We start from the raw sequence: 17,980 nt of genomic DNA on the forward strand, positions 1-17,980 counted from the left end.
TGAAGGGAAAACCCCAAAATGTGAAGGAAAACCCCCCAAAAATGAAGGAAAAAAATCAAAAATGAAGGAAAAACCCCACAAAATGAAGGAGAATAAATCAAAAGTGAAGGGAAAACCCCCAAAAGTGAAGGGAAGACACCAAAAAATGAAGGAAAAAAATCAAAAACGAAGGGAAAACCTCACAGAAATGAAGGAAAAACACATAAAAAAAGAAGGAAAAACACAAAAAAATGAAGGAAAACCCCCCAAAAATGAAGGAAAACCCCTGAAGACGCAGGGGAGCCCCTCAAGAGCGAGGAGAACGCCTCAAAAACTGAGGAGAAAAACCCAGAAAAAGCAGTGAAACCCCCTAAAAAAAAACAAGGGGACACCCCGAGAGCGGGGCGGACACCCCAAGGGGGCGGGAAGGTGGGGAAAATGGGGGGAAAAAGGTGAAAAGAGGGGATTTGAAGGGCGAAGGGACCCCCCCCCCGGCGTCTCCTCGGCGTCCGCGGGCCCTCCTTGCCCGCCGACCTTCGGCCTCACCTCGCAGACGCTGATAACGGGGCCCGGACCTTCGGCCCCAGCCGGGGGGGTGAGGATGACGAGGGTGGGAAGGAGAAGGGGGGGTGGGGACAGCACGGGGACCCCCCCCCGGCTGCCCCCGGGTTGCCCGATTCCGGCGGGTTTGGGCCCAAACCCGCGCTGCTCCCCTTGGGTTGCCTGGAGTTGGGCCCGAGTCGCAGTTTTGAACTCAAAAAACACCTTTTTTGCCTCAATTTCCCCTCAAATCCCCTCTTATTCCCCTCGATTTCCCCTCAAATCCCCTATTTTTCCCTCAATTTCCTCTCAAATCCCCTATTTTTCCCTCAATTTCCCCTCAAATCCCCTATTATTCCCCTCGATTTCCCCTCAAATCCCCCTTTTTCCCCTCAATTTGCCCTCAAATCTCCCTTTATTCCCTCAATTTCCCTTCAAATCCCCCTTTTTCCCCTCAATTCTCCCCTTTTCCCCCATTTTTACCTCAAATCCCGCTCTTTCCCCTCCATTTCCCCTCAAATCCCCTTTTTTCCCCTCGATTTCCCCTCAAATCCCCCTTTCTCCCCTTGATTTCCCTTCAAATCCCCCCTTTTTCCCTCAATTTTCCTTCAAATCCCCCTTTTTTCCCCTCAATTCTCCCCTTTTCCCCCCATTTTTACCTCAAATCCCCCTTTTTCTCCTCAATTTCCCCTCAAATCACCCCTATTCTCCCCAACTTCCACTCAAATCCCCCTCTTTCCCCTCAATTTCCCCTCAGATCCCCCCCATTCTTCCCTATTTCTCCTCAAATCCCCCTCAATTCCCCCAATTTTCCCACAAATCCCCCCTTTTCTCCTCAATTTCCCCTCAAACTCCCTCTTTTCTCCTCAATTTCCCCTCAAATCCCTCTCATTTTCCCTTCAGATTGCCCCATACTCCTCAGTTTCACCCCAAATTCCTCCTATTTCCCTTCAAATCCCCCCCATTTTCTCAAATCCCTCTAAAATCCCCTGAAATCCACGCATTTTCCCCTCAAATCCCCCCCATTTTCCCCAATTTCCCTTCAGATTGCCTCATTTCCCTCAAATTCCCCCCAAATTCCCCTCATTTCCCTTCAATTCCCCCTTTTTTCCTCAATTTCCCTTCAAATTCCCTCAAATTTCTCCCCCTTCTCCCCTGTAATCCCCCCAATTTCCCCCCAATTTCTCTCTCTTTCCCCTTATTCCTCCTCCCAAATCTCCTCATTTTCCCCAGTCTTGCCCAATTTCCCTCACTTTCTCCAATTTTTCCCCAATTCCCCCTCAATTTCACCCTGATCCCACCCCAAACCACCCCCAATTCCCCTCTTTTGCCCCAATTTGGACCAATTTCCCCCACTTTCCCCCTCCAATCTCCCCAATTTTACCTCAGTTTCCCCCAATTCCCCATTTTTGCCCAATTTCCCCTCTATTTCACCCAACTCCCTCCCACAGCTTCCCTCAGCTCTCCCCAATTTTCCTTATTTTCGCCACTTTTCCCCCAAATTTCCCTCACTTTCCCCCAAATCTCCACAAATTTTCCCTCAGTTTCCCCAAAATTTCACCCACTCCCCCTCACTTTTCCCAATTCTCTCCACTTTCACCCCAATTCCCCTCACATTCCAACTTTGGGAAAAAAAAAAAAAAAGGCTTGCCTCAGTTTCCCCACACCCAATTTCCCTTTGTTTTTCCCCAAATCCCCTCAATTCCCCCCAAATTCTCCACAGATTTTCCATTTCCCCCACAAACCCCAATTCCTCTCATTTTCCCCCAAATCCCCTCCCTTCCCCGATTCCCCACAATTTTTCCCTCAGCAGTTTCCCCCCAATTCCCCCAAATCCGTTCACTTTCCCCCATAGCCCCCCCTCACCCCCCAAAAACCCCAATTTCGCCTCATTTCACCCCAAAATCTCTCCCCCCCCCCGGCGCCGGCTCCGCCAGCCCCCCCACTCGCGTTTCCCGCCCTTTTTTCGAGCGGCCGCGCATGCGCGCTCCCCCCCGCCCCCCTCCCCAATTAACTGGTCATTAATTAACCCCTCGCCATTAATTGCTCATTAATTAACCCGCTGCGGTTCATTAATTAATTAATTAATTGCTCATTAATTAACCGAGGGGCTGCGGCCGCCTCGAACCGGCCCCCGCGGGGCCCTTAATTCCCCGCCCGCTAATTACCTCGCTAATTAATAAGTTGCGCCAAGTATTAACGGAGCTTTGTTAACGGGCCTTTGTTAATTGGCCGCTCCAGTCGGCGGGGTTAATCAGCTAATTAATTAACCTGGGGGGTAATTAATTAATGGGGGGGGGGGGGAGACTGAGGGGAAGGGAGGCTGAGATGGCGGCGTGCTTTGCATGGGCCTTCAAAAGCGGCGAAAAAAGTAAAAATTTAGCTTTTTTTGTGGAAATCTGTGAGTAATTATTAATTAATTTGTTCATATTTACGCAATTAATAATTAAAAAAATAATAAAAAGGGGGTTTGGGGGTGGAGAATGGGCTCTGAGGGGGAAACGGGCACTGTCAGTCCATAGTCTGCTTTGCTTATCCCTTTAAAAGTGTATAAATAATTAAAAATAGCTCAAAGTGATTAATTATTGAGGGAAGAATAATTAATTATAGCATTTGCACAAGCATAATTTGTGATTAAAATGGGGAAGAAAAGTTTTTTTTTTGGGGTGGAAAGCGGCTCTGTAGGGGGAAACGAGCATCATTGCTCAGCACTGTGTGTTGTCCGTGCCATTAAAAACCAATGTAAATAATTAAAAATAATTAATTTGTGGAGAAATGGGTGCTTAATAATTAAGAACTGGGTAGGAATATAATTAATGATTAAAGTGGTGAGGAAAAGGGGTTTTTTAAGGGCAGGAAAGGGCTCTGAGGGGGGAAAGAGCACTGTCAGCAGCGCTTTTTGCTCTTTAAAGCTGGTGTGAAAACAAACAATTTAAGCTAAAAGAAAATATTTGCAGAATAATAAATTAAAATATGAAGAAAGACGTAATTAGTGGCAGAAACTGTGAGGAAAGTTTTTTTTTTAAGGGTAGAAAATGGGCCCTGAGCGGGGAATTTGGGCAGTTGGTCAGCAGCGTGCTTTGCTTTCACTGTTGAAAAGAGCTTAAATTGTGTAAATTTGACGAAATGTATGCAAAATAATTAACTGAAAGAGATTAACAATAATTAAGGTTTTGATAATGATGTAATTCATGAGGAAAACGGTGAGGAAAAGGGGATTTTAAGGGCATGCAAAGGTGACCCTCTGAGAGGCGCTTGGCACGGCCTTGCACGCAGCACAAGGACTGCAAACAATTAAGTTTTGAGGAAACCTTTTATTTAATTAATTATCGTGGATATTTTTTTTTAACATAATTAGTGATAAATAACGTAACAAGGGGGGAAATTGTGAGGAAAAGGGTTTTTTTAGGGGCAGGGAGGGGTGGTGAGGGGGAAATCAGAGCTGTCAGCTCTCACTGTGCTTTGCACGCGCCGTTAGAACAGGCAAAAACCACAAAAATAATTGAATTATGTGGCAAAAATTGCACAATTAGTAATTAAAATACAGATAATTACATAATTGATGATGGAAATATCGAAAAAAGGGGTTTTAAGGGCAGAGATGGGGCTTGTAGGAGGAAATGGGTGCCGACAGGCAGCAGTGTGCCTTCCTTTCGCCTCTAAAACAAAACTAAATTTATTTTAAACATTTTAATAATGTTATATATGCATAAAGTTTAATACGTTTATTTTTAAAAAGCACAATTAACGTTAAAAATTAGGAGAAAAGGGGTTTTTGAAGGAAAAAACAAAGTGTTGTGAGGGGGAATTGAGTGCTGTCAGCCAGCTGTGCGCTTCCCTTACCCCCCTCTAAAGCCAAAATAAATACAAAATTAATTAAATTAATGAACCGATGAGGTTACACACACGTAATAATGAGTTAAAATATTGATAAAGGCACAGTTTTTGATTAAAGTGGGGGAAAAAGTGGGTTTTAGGGCCCGAAAAGGGCTCTGAGGGGGAAGTGAGCCCTGTGAGCCCGCAGTGTCCTTTCCTGACCCCTCTAAAACCAAAATAAACAGGAAATCTGCTAAATTCTGAGGGAACAAAATGCACAATATTGGTTAAAATGATGATAAAAACACGATTTAGGATAAAAACGGGGGAAAAAACGGTTTTTGAGGGACGAAAAGGGCTCTGAGAGGGAGACGAGCGCTGTTACCCTTCCGCGCTCTCTCCTGACCCCTCTAAATCCGAAATAAACACAAAATGAATGAAATTATGAGGTAAAATATGCATAATAGCGAGTGAAGATGTTGATTAAAAACACAATAAAAGGTAAAAATTAGGAGAAAAATGGTTTTCGAGGGCCTAAAAGGGCTCTGAGGGGCAGAAGAGCACCGTTACCCCTCTGCACTCTCCCCTAACCCCTCTAAACCCCACAGAAACCTAAAAGTTCTTAAATTGTGAGGTAAAATTTGCTCAATATCCATTTAAAATCTCAGTAACAACAATATTAAGCATAAAAACGGTGGAAAAAACATTTTTTTTCAGGGCCTGTGTGGGGGAAACGAGCAGTTACCCCTCTGTGCTCTCCCCCAAACCCTCTAAAACCCACATAAACACGAAATTCCTTAAATCCTGAGGTAACATTTACATAATAACTATAAAAAAAATTAATATTGATATAAGTAGGCAAACAAAAGAGGGAAAAAAATGTTTTTTTGAGGGCCCAGAAGGCGACTGAGGGGGAAAGGAGCCGTTACTCATCCGCGCTGCCCCCAAACCCCCCTAAAACACACATAAACCCGAAATTCCTTAAATCCTGAGGTAACATTTACACAGTAGCAATTAAAAACATCAATATTAACAAAATTAAGCATAAAAACGAGGAAAAACAACGTTTTTTGAGGGCTGAGAAGGGCTGCGAGGGAGAAACAAACAGTTGCCCCTCTATGCTCTCCCCCAACCCCTCTAAACCCCACATAAACCCCGAATTCCTTCAATTCTGAAGTAACATTTACACAGCAGCAATTAAAAAATTATAATATTCACAAGATTAAGCATAAAAACGAGGAAAAAAAACGTTTTTTGAAGGCCGAGAAGGAGACTGAGGGGGAAACGAGCCTTCACCCATCCTTACTCTCTCTTAACCCCTCTAAACCCCACATAAACCCAAAATTCCTTAAATCCTGAGGTAACACTTACACAAAAGCAATTAAAAAATTATAATATTAAGAAAATTAAGCATAAAAACGAGGAAAAAAACGGTTTTTGAAGGCCGAGAAGTTGACTGAGGGGGAAACGAGCCATTACCCATCCATGCACTCCCCCAACCCCTCTAAAACCCCACATAAACCCGAAAATACTTAAATCCTGAAGTAACACTTACACAGTAGCAATTAAAAAATTATAATATGAAGAAAATTAAGCATAAAAACGAGGAAAAAAAACGTTTTTTGAAGGCCGAGAAAGACTGTGAGGGCAAAACGCCCCATTACCCACCCACATCCTCCCCAAACCCCTCTAAAACCCCACATAAACCCCGAATTCCTTAAATCCTGAGGTAACATTTACATAATACCTATTAATAATTTTAACATTTGACAAAATTAAGCATAAAAATGAGGAAAAAAACGTTTTTTTGAAGGCCGAGAAGGAAACTGAGGGCAAAACGCCCCATTACCCACCCACACCCTCCCCAAACCCCTCATAAACCCCCGATAACCCCAATCCCACACCCTCACCCTCTATAAACCCCCGAAACCTTTAAAACCCATCCCAAAAACATCTAAAACTTTCAACCCCCCCCCCAGCCTCTCCCACCCGGGCGCCGCGTCCCCTTTAAGACCCCCCCCACCCCCCTCCGGGCCCCGCCCCCGCGGGCCCCTCTGGGCCAATCAGCGGCCGGCGGCGCCGCGCATGCGCCGGGCGGAGATGGCGGCGGCGCTGCGGGGCGGCGGCGGCTCCGGCGGCTCCGGGCAGGCGGCGGCGGCGGCCTCGGAGCCGGGCCCCGGGCCGGGGGCTTACGGCAACGGGCTGGGCTCCTCCGGCCACCACCACCACCACGGGGACGAGGCGGGGGAGGCCGGGGCTCGCGGCCGGGCCGGCCGAGGAGGCGGCGGAGGGGGCGCGGGGGGGGAGAGGGGGGCGAGCGGCGGCGGAGCGGCCCCGGGGGGCGTTGGGGGAGGCCCGGGGGGCGCCGGGGGAGGCTCCGCTGCCGCCTCCTCGTCGCTGGCGGCGCCGGCTTCGGCCGCCGGGGCCGCAGCCGGGGCGGTGTCGGCCTCGGCGGGGGGTGGGGGGGGTGCTGGGGGTGCCGGAGCGGCCGCCGGTGGGGCCGGTGGGGCCGGGGCCGGTGGTGGTGGTGGTGCCGGGGGAGCCGCCGGGCCGCAGGCGCCTCACGAAGGCCACGAGGAGCTGGAGGAGGAGGCCGGGCTCGGGGACGGAGACGCGGGGGACTCCGCCATCGAGGACCCGGTGAGGGGGGGAACGGGGGGGGGGTTGGGGGGGGGTTTGGGGGGAATTGGGGGGAGTTTGGGGGGGTTGAGCGGGGTTTGGGGGGGTTTGAGGGGGTTTGGAGGGGAATTGGGGGGGTTTGGGGCGGTTTGGGGGGGGTGGGAGGGTTTTGAGGGGGTTTGGGGGGGATTTGAGGAGAATTAGGGGGGGTTTGGAGGGCGATTGGGGGGAATTGAGGTGGGTTTGGGGGGGATTTGAGGGGGTTTGGGGGGGTTTGAGAGGGTTTGAAAGGGGTTTGGGGGAATTTGAGGGGGTTTGAAGGGGGTTTGGGGGGGATTTGAGGGGTTTGGGGGGGTTTGGAGGGGTTTGGGGGGGATTGGGGGGAATTTGAAGGGTTTTGGGGGGGGTTGAGTGGGGTTTGGGGGTGTTTGAGGAGGTTTGGGGGGATTTGAGGGGGATTGGGGGGGATTTGAGAGGGTTTGGAGGTGGTTTGGGGGAGGTTGAGGGTTTTGGAGGTGGTTTGGGGGGAATTAGGGGGGCTTTGGAGGAGTTTGAGGGGAATTGGGGGGGGTTTGGGGGTGGTTTGAGGGGGTTTGGGGGGTTTGAGGGGGGATTGGGGAGGTTTGGGGGCGGTTTGAAGGGGATTTGAGGGTTTTGGGGAGGTTTGAGGGGGTTTTGGGGAGGTTTGAGGGGGTTTTGGGAGGTTTGGGGGGGTTTGGGGGGCGGGAGGAGGAAGGGAGGGGGTGTGGGGTCACGTGGAGGAAGGAAATGGCGGGAAATGGGGGGGAGGGGGTCACGTGGGGGAGGGGTTTGGCGGGAAAATGGGGGGTGGGGGGGACGGGGTCACGTGAGGGGGGGCTGGGGTCACGTGGGGCAGGAATTTGGGCGGAAAATGGGGTTTTGGGGGCTCGAGGGGGGTCTTGGGTCACGTGGGGGGGGTCTGGGGTCACATGAGGGCGGAATTTGGCTGGAAAAGGGGATTTGGGGGGTTTGGGGGGGTTTTGGGGTGGGTTTAAGGGGTTTTTGGGTCACTTTGGGGGGGGCGAGGGGGGGTCCTGGGTGCTGGGGGGGGGGGTTGGGGTCACGTGGGGGGGGTTTGGGGTCACATGGGGGGGAGTTAGGGTCACGTGAGGGTGGTCTGGGGTCACGTGAGGGGGGTCTTGGGCCATGTGGGGTCACATGAGGGGGGTCTGGGGTCATGTGAGGGGGGTCTGGGGCCACATGGGGTCACATGAGGGGGGTGTTAGGGTCACATGGGGTCATGTGAGGGGGGTCTGGGGTCATGTGGGGTCACATGGGGGGTGTTAGGGTCACGTGAGGGGGGTCTTGGGCCATGTGGGGTCATGTGAGGGGGGGTCCTGGGGTCACATGGGGGTGGTCTGGGGTCACATGGGGTCACGTGAGGGGGGTCCTGGGGTCACATGGGGTCATGTGAGGGGGTCTGGGGCCATGTGGGGTCATGTGAGGGGGGTCCGGTCCCACACATGGGTTGCCCCCTCCCAGTGGGCGTTCCCCCACGTCACCAGTGGGCGTGTCCCCCTTTGTGGGCGTGGCCTAACCCTTTTAACCCCGCCCCCTTCCCCCCCCCCAGGAGCTGGAGGCCATCAAGGCCCGGGTGCGGGAGATGGAGGAGGAGGCGGAGAAGCTGAAGGAGCTGCAGAACGAGGTGGAGAAACAAATGAACATGAGCCCCCCGCCGGGCAACGGTCAGGCCACGCCCCCTCATTACCATAACCCCGCCCCTTCCTTTTAAACCCCGCCCCTTTTCACCGAGGCTCCTCCCACCCCGCAGCCGGCCCGGTCATCATGTCCTTGGAGGAGAAGATGGAGGCGGACGCTCGCTCCATCTACGTGGGCAATGTAAGGGTTAAATGGGCGTGGCTCGGTAATTAGCCCCGCCCCCTCGTTAGCTAAGCCCCGCCCCCTGTTAATTAGGTGGACTACGGGGCGACGGCGGAGGAGCTGGAGGCCCACTTCCACGGCTGCGGCTCCGTCAACCGCGTCACCATCCTGTGCGACAAGTACAGCGGGCACCCCAAAGGGTGAGGGGGACCCGAAAACACGGGGATTGGCCCCAAAATTACACCCGGGGGGGAGGAGGGGGGGTGGAGCGGAAAGGGGCTCGGAAGGGGCCTAAAGGGAGCTGAAATGGACCCGAAATGGTCCCAAAGAGACACAAAAGGGACCCAAAAAGACACAAAAGGGACCCAAAATGGGTCTAAATGGATCCAAAAAGACATAAAAGGGACCCAAAGGAACCCTAAATGGACCCAAAAAGACACAAAAGGGACACAAAATGGCCAGAAATGGCCCCAAAGAGACACAAAAGGGAGCTAAATGGCCCCAAAGGGACCAGAAATGGACCTAAATGGACCCAAAGAGACACAAAATGGACCCAAAGAGACCCAAAACGGACCTAAATGGCCCCAAAGAGACACAAAAGGGACCAAAATGGCCCCAAAGGGACCTGAAATGGTCCCAAAGAGACCCAAAAGGGACCGAAATGGCTCCAAAAGGACACAAAATGGCCCAAAAGAGACCCAAAGGGACCTAAATGGACCCAAAGAGACACAAAAGGGACCTAAATGGCCCCAAAGGAACCCAAAGGGACCCGAAATGGCCCAAAAGGGACCTAAATGGACCCAAAAGTGACCTAAATGGCCCCAAAGGGACCTGAAAGGACTCAAAGGACCCAAAAGGGACCTAAATGGCCCCAAAGGGACACAAAAGGGACCCAAAGGGACCCAAAATGGCCCAGAAATGGCCCCAAAGAGACCCAAAAGGGACCTAAATGGCCCCAAAGGGACACGAAATGGCCCCAAAGGGACCAAAGGAACCCAAAAGGACACCAAAAGACCCTGAAAGCCACAGAAGACCCCAAAAAGTCCCAAATGACCCCAGAAGATGCCCCAAAATAGCCTGAAGAGCCCCAAAAGAGTCCCAAGAAACACCAAAGAGCCCCAAAAGTGTCCTAAAAGACCCTGAAATGCCCCAAAAGAGTCCCAAGAGTCCCAAAAGACCCCGAAATGCCCAAAAGAGTCCTAAGAGACCCCAAAGAGCCCCAAAAGACCCTGAAATGCCCCCAAAAGAGTCCTAAAAGACACTCAAACGCCCAAAAAGGTCCCAAAAGACCCCAAAATGCCCCCAAAGGGTCCCAAAAGACTCCAGAGAGCCCCAGGGAGCCCTAAAAGGCTTGAAACGGCCCAAATTGGTCCAAAAAGACCCCAAAGAAGCAGAAATGAAACCAGAAGCCCTGAAAAGCCCCCAAAGAACCCCAAAATGTTCCCAAGGATCCTGAAATCTCCCAAAAAGGTAAAAATGCCCCCAAAAATCCTGAAACGTCCCCAAAAAGGGGAAAAAGTCCCCCCAAAAGGGAAAATACCCCTAAAATCTCCTGAAATCCCCCAGAAAAGGGAAAACGCTCCCCAAAAGTCCTGAAACGACCCTTAAAAAAACGCAGAAAACCCCCAAAAAATCCTAAAGTGCCCCAAAGTACACAAAAGACCCTAAAAAGCCCCAAAACCCTAAAAGTCCCCCAAAAAAGCTCCTAAAACCCCAAAACAACCCCAAAAGAACCCCCAGAAGACCCTGAAAAGTCCCCAAACCCCTAAAAAAACACCCTAAACACCCCAAACATTACCAAAACACTCCAAAAAAACGCAAAAAAAGGCGAAATCCCTGAAAACACCCCAAAATGCGCATCACCTCAAAAAAGTCTCAAAAACGACCCAAACTCCCCAAATAACCCCCAAAACACCGCACAAAAATAACGAAAAGGTTCTAAAGAGATGGAAAGGGCCTGAAGAAGGCTGAAGTGACCCAAAATTGTGCGTTTTTGCCCCAAAAAAGGTTCGCCTACATCGAGTTCTCGGACAAGGAGTCGGTGCGGACGTCGATGGCGCTGGACGAGTCCCTCTTCCGCGGGCGGCAGATTAAGGTAGGAGGGGGCGTGGCTTCACCCAAAGGGGGCGTGGCCTAGGTGGGCGTGTCCCCAGTGACCACGCCCCCTCGGTGACGTCACAGGTGATCCCCAAACGGGACAAACGGACCAATCGGCCGGGATCAGCAGCACCGACCGGGGCTTCCCCCGGGCTCGGTACCGGGGCCGAGGGGGCGGCTACAGCTCCGCCCGCGCCCGCTTCTACAGCGCCTACAGCCGGCCCCGCGGGAGGGCCTACAGGTGGGGGGCGGGGCCTCCGGGGGGCGGGGCCTAACGGGGTGGGCCTCGGGGGGCGGGGCGTAGCGGGGCGGGGTCGGAGGGGGTGGAGTTTGGGAGGGGAGGGGGGTTGGAGGTCTCTGTGGTGCCTACGGGAGGCGCTATGGGAGCAGATAGAGGAAGGGGCGTGGCCTAAAGGGGGCGTGGCTTGAGTGGGTGGAGCCTTAGGGGGCGTGGCTTAAGTGGGCGGGGTCTCAGGGGGTGGAGTTTGGGAGGTCAAGGGGTTTGGGTCTTCTATAGTGGCTCTGGGTGGCTCTGGGGGAGGGAAAACAGGAAGGGGAGGGGCTAAAAGGGGCGTGGCCTAAGTGGGTGGGGTCTTAGGGGGCGTGGCCTAAGTGGGCGGGGTCCCAGGGGCGGAGTTTGGGAGGTGAGGGGGGTCTGGGGGGAGAGGTCGCCTAATGGAGGCTCTGGGGGAGGGAATATAGGAGAGGGCGTGGCCTAAAGGGGGCGTGGCTCGAGTGGGTGGAGCCTCATGGGGCGTGGCTTAAGTGGGTGGGGGCGGAGGGGGCGGAGCTTAAAGGGGTAGGGTCAAAGGGGAGGGGCTTAAAGGGGTTCCTATAGTATCTATGGGGGAATAGGGGAGGGGGTGGGGCTTAAAGGGGGCGGGGCTTAAAGTGGGAATGGTAAAGGGGGCGGGGCTTAACATGACAGACTCATAAGGGGCGGGGCTCGAGGTGGGCGTGGCCACATGGGATGGGGCCAAATGTGGGCGGAGCCAATGGGGGCAGAGCCTCTGGGGGGGCTCCTTTAGGGCTCCCCCTGGGTCCCCCCTTTGGCTCCCTGGCCCCGCCCCTCGGCTCGCTGGCCCCGCCCCTCGAGTCCTCCAGCCCCGCCCCTTCCGGTCCTCCAGCCCCGCCCCCTTTGTCTCTCTGCAGGGGCCGCGCCCGCGCCACTTCCTGGTACTCCCCCTACTGACGGCCGCCGCCCACTTTGGCCCCGCCCCTTTGTAGGGGGGCGGGGCTACCCCCCTCGAGGCCCCGCCCCCCCTTCCTCCACCTGACCACGCCCCCTCCTCCCCTTTAGCCACGCCCCCTCCCCCCTTGGCCCCGCCCCCTTCTCTTCTCTCTTATCGTTGCAGGTGGCGCCGGATTGGACGTCGCCCTGGGCGGGGGGCGGGGCTTAAAGGGCGGGGGGCGGGGCTTAAAAAAGAGGGGGAGGAGCCGCAAAGGGAGGGGGCGGGGCCTGTGGGAGGAGGGGGCGGGGCTCGCTTGCCCTTATATGGGGGGGGGGGAGGGGTTAATAAAGAGGGGGGAAAAAAAGATGGCGGCCGGTGTCACGTGATTGGGGGCGGGGCCTAAAGGGGGAGGGGCTTGAGGGAGGGGGAGGGGCTTAAAGGGAGGGGGAGGGGCCTACACACACAGGGGGGGCCCAGTTTGGCCCAGTTTGCTCCCAGTACGTCCCAGTTCTCTCCCAGTTGCTCCCAGTTCAGCCCAGTTTGCCCCCAGTCCCTCCCAGTATAGCCCAGTTCCATTCCAGTTCATTCCCAGTTGCTTCCAGTTTGCCCCAGTACATCCCAGTTGTCTCCCAGTTGCCCACTGGTCCTTCTTGGTCACTCCCAGTTGCCCCAGTTCATTCCCAGTATAGCCCAGTTCCATCCCAGTTCCTCCCAGTTCACCCAGTTCCTTCCCAGTACCATCCCAGTTGCTCCCAGTTCACCCCCAGTTCCCTCCCAGTTCAGCCCAGTTTGCCCCCAGGCTCTCCCAGTATAGCCCAGTTCCATCCCAGTTCACTCCCAGTCACCTCCCAGTTTGCCCAGTTCCTTCCCAGTATGTCCCAGTTGCTCCCAGTTCACTCCCAGTTTAGCCCAGTTTACTCCCAGTCCCTACCAGTTCAGCCCAGTTCCACACCAGTTCATTCCCAGTTGCCTCCCAGTTGCCCACTGGTCCCTGTTGGTCACTCCCAGTTGCCCCAGTTCATTCCCAGTCCCTCCCAGTTCCCTCCCAGTTCTCCACCAGTCCTTCCCAGTTTACCCCAGTACATCCCAGTTTACTCCCAGTCCCCCACCAATTCGTTCCCAGTATAGCCCAGTCCCCCCCAGTCCCTCCCAGTCCCCTCCCAGTCCCCCCCAATCCCCTCCCAGTCCCCCCCAGTCCCCCCCAATCCCCTCCCAGTCCCTCCCAGTCCCCCCCAATCCCCCCCCAGTCCCCCCCAGTCCCCCCCAACCCCCCCCCAATCCCCTCCCAGTCCCCCCCAGTCCCCCCCAGTCCCCCCCAACCCCCCCCCAATCCCCTCTCAGTCCCCCCCAGTCCCTCCCAGTCCCCCCCAGTCCCTCCCAGTCCCCCCCAACCCCCCCCCAATCCCCTCCCAGTCCCTCCCAGTCCCTCCCAGTGCCCCCACAGAGCCCCCATTGTCCCCCCGGTGCCAGGCGGGGCCGTTCCCCTCCCCCCCCCGGCTGACCCCGAGTAACCCCGACCCCCCCACGTGACCCCGCGCCCCCACGTGACCCCCCGGTCACGTGTCCCCCCCCCCCCGCTATGGGGCCGTGGGACCTGGGGGCTCTGCGCACCCCAAAGGGGGGGCTCCTGGGGGCAGAGCTGGTAACGGGGGGGGGATTTTGGGGTCAGATCGGGGGGGTTTGGGGTCGGGGGGGGCATGGGGGGGTCATGGGGGGGGTTATGGGGTCAAGGGGGGGGGATTTGGGGTCAGATCGGGGGGGGTTGGGGTCGGGGGGGTCATGGGGGGGTTATGGGGGGGGATTTGGGGTCAGATCGGGGGGATTTGGGGTCGGGGGGGGCATGGGGGGGTTATGGGGGGGTTATGGGGTCAAGGGGGGGGATTTGGGGTCAGATCGGGGGGGTTTGGGGTCGCTATGGGGGGGTTTGGGGGGGATTTGGGGGATAATGGGGGGGTTATGGGGTCACTATGGGGTCGGGGGGGGATTTGGGGTCAAGGGGGGGGATTTGGGGTCACCATGGGGTGAGTTGGGGGGGGTTATGGGGGATTTTGGGGGGATTTGGGGGGTAATGGGGGGGGTTTTGGGGTCGTTTTGGGGTCGGGGGGGATTTGGGGTCACTATGGGGTGGGTTTGGGGTGGTTATGGAGGGATTTGGGGGGATTTGGGGGGGTTATGGGGTCTGGGGGGGTTATGGGGGGGTTATGGGGTCACTATGGGGTCAGGGGGTGGGGTTATGGGGTCGTGATGGGGTCGGGGGGGGCTATGGGGTGGGTTATGGGGGGATTTGGGGGGGGTTATGGGGTCAAGGGGGGGTTATGGGGTCACTATGGGGGGATATGGTGGGGTTATGGGGTCATTATGGGATCGGGGGGGATTTTGGGGGGGTTATGGGGTGAGATGGGGGGGTTATGGGGGGATATGGGGTGGGTTTGGGGAGATATGGGGGGATTTGGGGGGGATATGGGGGGTTATGGGGTCACTATGGGGGGCTATGGGGTGGGTTTAGGGGGGTTATGGGGTGAAATGGGGGGGTTTTGGGGCGCTGTGGGTCCCTATGGGGTCCCTATGGGGTCTCTATGGGGCAGTTATGGGGTGGTTATGGGGCAGTTATGGGGTCGCTATGGGGTCGCTATGGGGTGGCTATGGGGCAGTTATGGGGCAGTTATGGGGTCGCTATGGGGTGTCTATGGGGTCGCTATGGGGCAGTTATGGGGTGGTTATGGGGTCGCTATGGGGTGGCTATGGGGTGGTTATGGGGTCCCTATGGGGCGGTTATGGGGCGGTTATGGGGTCGCTATGGGGTCGTTATGGGGTCCCTATGGGGCAGTTATGGGGCAGTTATGGGGTCGCTATGGGGTGGTTATGGGGTGGTTATGGGGTCCCTATGGGGCGTGTGTGGGGCAGGCGGTGCTGCTGCTGCTGCTGTGCCTTTTGGCCGTCCCCGCGCCCCCCACGCTGGCCGTGGCCGTGGGGCAGAGCCTGTGGGGTGCTGCTGCCCTGGGGGCCCGGCTGCTGCGTCCCGCCCCACAGCTGCCCCACGGCGCCTGCCTGGTACGGGGTGGGGGGGGTATGGGGTCGGGGGGGGATATGGGGTGGCTGTGGGGTGGTCTTGGGGGGGATATGGGGAGGTTTTGGGGGGTTATGGGGCAATATGGGGTCTCTATGGGGCGCTATGGGGTGATATGGGGGGGTTATGGGGTGGGTTTGGGGCACTATGGGGGGTTATGGGGGGTTATGGGGTGATATGGGGTGGGTTTGGGGGCATATGGGGGGGTTATGGGGGGATATGGGGTGGGTTTGGGGGGTTATGGGGCAATATGGGGTCTCTATGGGGCGCTATGGGGTGATATGGGGCAGTTATGGGGTGGGTTTGGGGGATATGGGGGGGTTATGGGGGGATATGGGGGGGTTATGGGGTGGGTTTGGGGGGCTATAGGGGGTAAAGGGGTCACTATGGGGCTCTATGGGGTGGCTATGGGGGGTTATGGGGCAATATGGGGTCTCTATGGGGCGCTATGGGGTGATATGGGGGGGTTATGGGGTGGGTTTGGGGCACTATGGGGGGATATGGGGGGTTATGGGGTGGTTATGGGGCAATATGGGGCTCTATGGGGTGATATGGGGCAGTTATGGGGTGGGTTTGGGGGATATGGGGGGGTTATGGGGGGATATGGGGGGGTTATGGGGTGGGTTTGGGGGGCTATAGGGGGTAAAGGGGTCACTATGGGGCTCTATGGGGTGGCTATGGGGGGTTATGGGGTGGATATGGGGGTTATGGGGCGATATGGGGGGTTATGGGGTGGGTGTGGGGGAGTTTTGGGGGGTTGTGGGGCAATATGGGGTCTCTATGGGGCGCTATGGGGTGAAATGGGGCACTATGGAGTGGTTATGGGGTGGGTATGGGGTGGTTATGGGGGGATATGGGGGGGTTATGGGGGGGTTATGGGGCAATGTGGGGTGATATGGGGCACTATGGGGTCTCTATGGGGCCCTATAGGGTGGGTATGGGGTGATATGGAGGGCTATGGGGTGCTTATGGGGCGCTATGGGGTTTCTATGGGTCCCTATGGGTTGTTATGGGTCCTATGGGGTCTGGGGGTCCCTATGGGGTCCCTATGGGTCCCTATGGGGTCTGTGGGTTTCTATGGGGTCCCTATGGGGTCTATGGGTCCTATGGGGTTTCTATGGGGTCTGTGGGTCCCTATGGGGTCTATGGGGTCCCTATGGTTCCCTATGGGGTCCCCCATGGGGTCTGTGCCCCCCAGGACCTGCTCCGTGGCTGCAGCGGGGTTGTGGTGTCCGTCCTGGTGGCCCTGGTGGCCATCGCGGGCTCCCGGCAGGGCCTGGCCGTGGCCACCTTCGTGAGTGCCCCCATAAGCCCCGCCCCCTGCCCCAAAACCCCGCCCCATTCCTTAAAACCCCGCCCCCTGCCCCTAAAACCCACCCCCTTCCCCTAATAAGCCCCTCCCCTTTCCCCGAAGCCCCTCCCCTTCATACAAGCCCCTCCCCTCCCTCTATAAGCCCCGCCCCTGTCCATAAACTCCGCCCCTTCCCCTAAAACCCCGCCCCCCGTCCTAATAACCCCGCCCCCTTCCCCATAAGCCACTCCTCCTCCCCTATAAGCCCCTCCCCTTTCCTAAAACCACGCCCCTTCCCCATAAGCCCCGCCCCTTCCCCATAAGCCCCTCCCCTCCCCTAAAACCCCACCCACCCCCATAAGCCCCTCCCCTTTTATTATAAGCCCTCCCATATAAGCCCCGCCCCTTCCCGTAAACCCCACCCCTTTCCATAAACCACGCCCCCTTCCCCCTAAGCCCCTCCCCCTAATCACCACACCTCCCCTAAGCCCCTCCCCTCCCCCTAAGCCCCTCCCCTTCCCCTAAGCCCCCCTAAGCCCCTCCCCTTTCATTATAAGCCCCTCCCCTTCCCTATAAGCCCCTCCCTTCCCCACAAACCCTCCCCCTAAGCCCCTCCCCTTCCCCCAAGCCCCTCCCCTTCCCCCAAGCCCCGCCCCCTTCTGACTTAGCCCCGCCCCCAGAGCTTCGGCCTGGCCCTCGCCCTGCTGTTCGCCTACGACGCCTTCGCCACCTTCCGGGACGACGTCCTGCCCCTGGCCGCCTGCGGTGAGCTGCCCCATAGAGCCGTGGGGTGCCCCATAGAGCCGTGGGGTGCCCCATAGAGCCTTAGGGAGGCCCCATAGATCGAGGAAGCTGCCCCATAGATCTGTGGGGTGCCCTATAGATCCATGGGGTGCCCTATAGATCAAGGAAGCTGCCCCATAGATCCCTAGGAGTGCCCCATAGATCCTTTGGGCTGACCTATAGATCCGTGGGGCTGCCCCATAGAGCCATGGGGCTGACCCATAGATCCGTGGGGTGCCCCATAGATCCTTAGGGAGGCCCCATAGATCGAGGAAGCTGCCCCATAGATCAAAGAAGCTGCCCCATAGATCCGTGGGGCTGCCCCATAGATCTGACCCCCCCCTTTCTTCTCTTCCAGACCCCCCGGAGGAGACCGCGACCTGATGGGGACCCCCAAAGTCCGCCCCACATCTGCCCCACATCGCCCCATAAGTGCCCCATAAGTGCCCCATAAGTGACCCAGATGGCCCCATAACTGCCCCACATCACCCCCCAAGTGCCCCACATTGCCCCACATCGCCCCATAACTGCCCCCCAACTGCCCCATAAGTGCCCCACATCGCCCCATAAGTGCCCCCCAAGTGCCCCCCCCTCCAATTAGTTACCAGCCGTGGTTTATTAATTAAGGGGCGCTTAATTACCCGCGGACGGACGTTAATTAAACACTAATTAATGGATAATTAAGCTTTATCAGCCTTTATTGGGGTTGGTTTTGGGTTGATTTGGGGATCTTTGGGGCCATTTTGGGGTCAGTTTTGACTGTTTTGTGCCATT

The 17,980-nt window shown here is 56.2% G+C and overlaps 2 protein-coding genes across 2 annotated transcripts; both read left to right on the forward strand.

Annotated features, from left to right (window-relative positions):
• The first annotated feature begins 6,858 nt into the window (after window positions 1–6,858).
• Window positions 6,859–12,323, forward strand: PABPN1 (poly(A) binding protein nuclear 1). Its single transcript, XM_082780586.1, is given in 8 exon segments — window positions 6,859–6,975; window positions 8,546–8,660; window positions 8,747–8,814; window positions 8,890–8,996; window positions 10,804–10,891; window positions 10,978–11,014; window positions 11,017–11,134; window positions 12,046–12,323. Coding segments are annotated over 7 exon segments (540 nt in total). The 5' UTR covers window positions 6,859–6,975; window positions 8,546–8,578; the 3' UTR covers window positions 12,086–12,323.
• Window positions 12,324–13,626: 1,303 nt separating this feature from the next.
• On the forward strand, window positions 13,627–17,810 carry LOC309888110 (CKLF-like MARVEL transmembrane domain-containing protein 5). The gene is made up of 4 exons (XM_082780347.1): window positions 13,627–13,707; window positions 16,331–16,426; window positions 17,104–17,188; window positions 17,565–17,810. The coding sequence occupies exons 1-4, from the start codon at window positions 13,645–13,647 to the stop codon at window positions 17,588–17,590; spliced, it is 270 nt and encodes an 89-aa protein (XP_082636473.1). The 5' UTR covers window positions 13,627–13,644; the 3' UTR covers window positions 17,591–17,810.
• Window positions 17,811–17,980: the final 170 nt, after the last annotated feature.

The sequence above is a fragment of the Aythya marila genome, assembly GCF_965140915.1.
Source record: "Aythya marila genome assembly, chromosome: 28".
In the NCBI taxonomy this organism is placed as follows: domain Eukaryota; kingdom Metazoa; phylum Chordata; class Aves; order Anseriformes; family Anatidae; genus Aythya; species Aythya marila.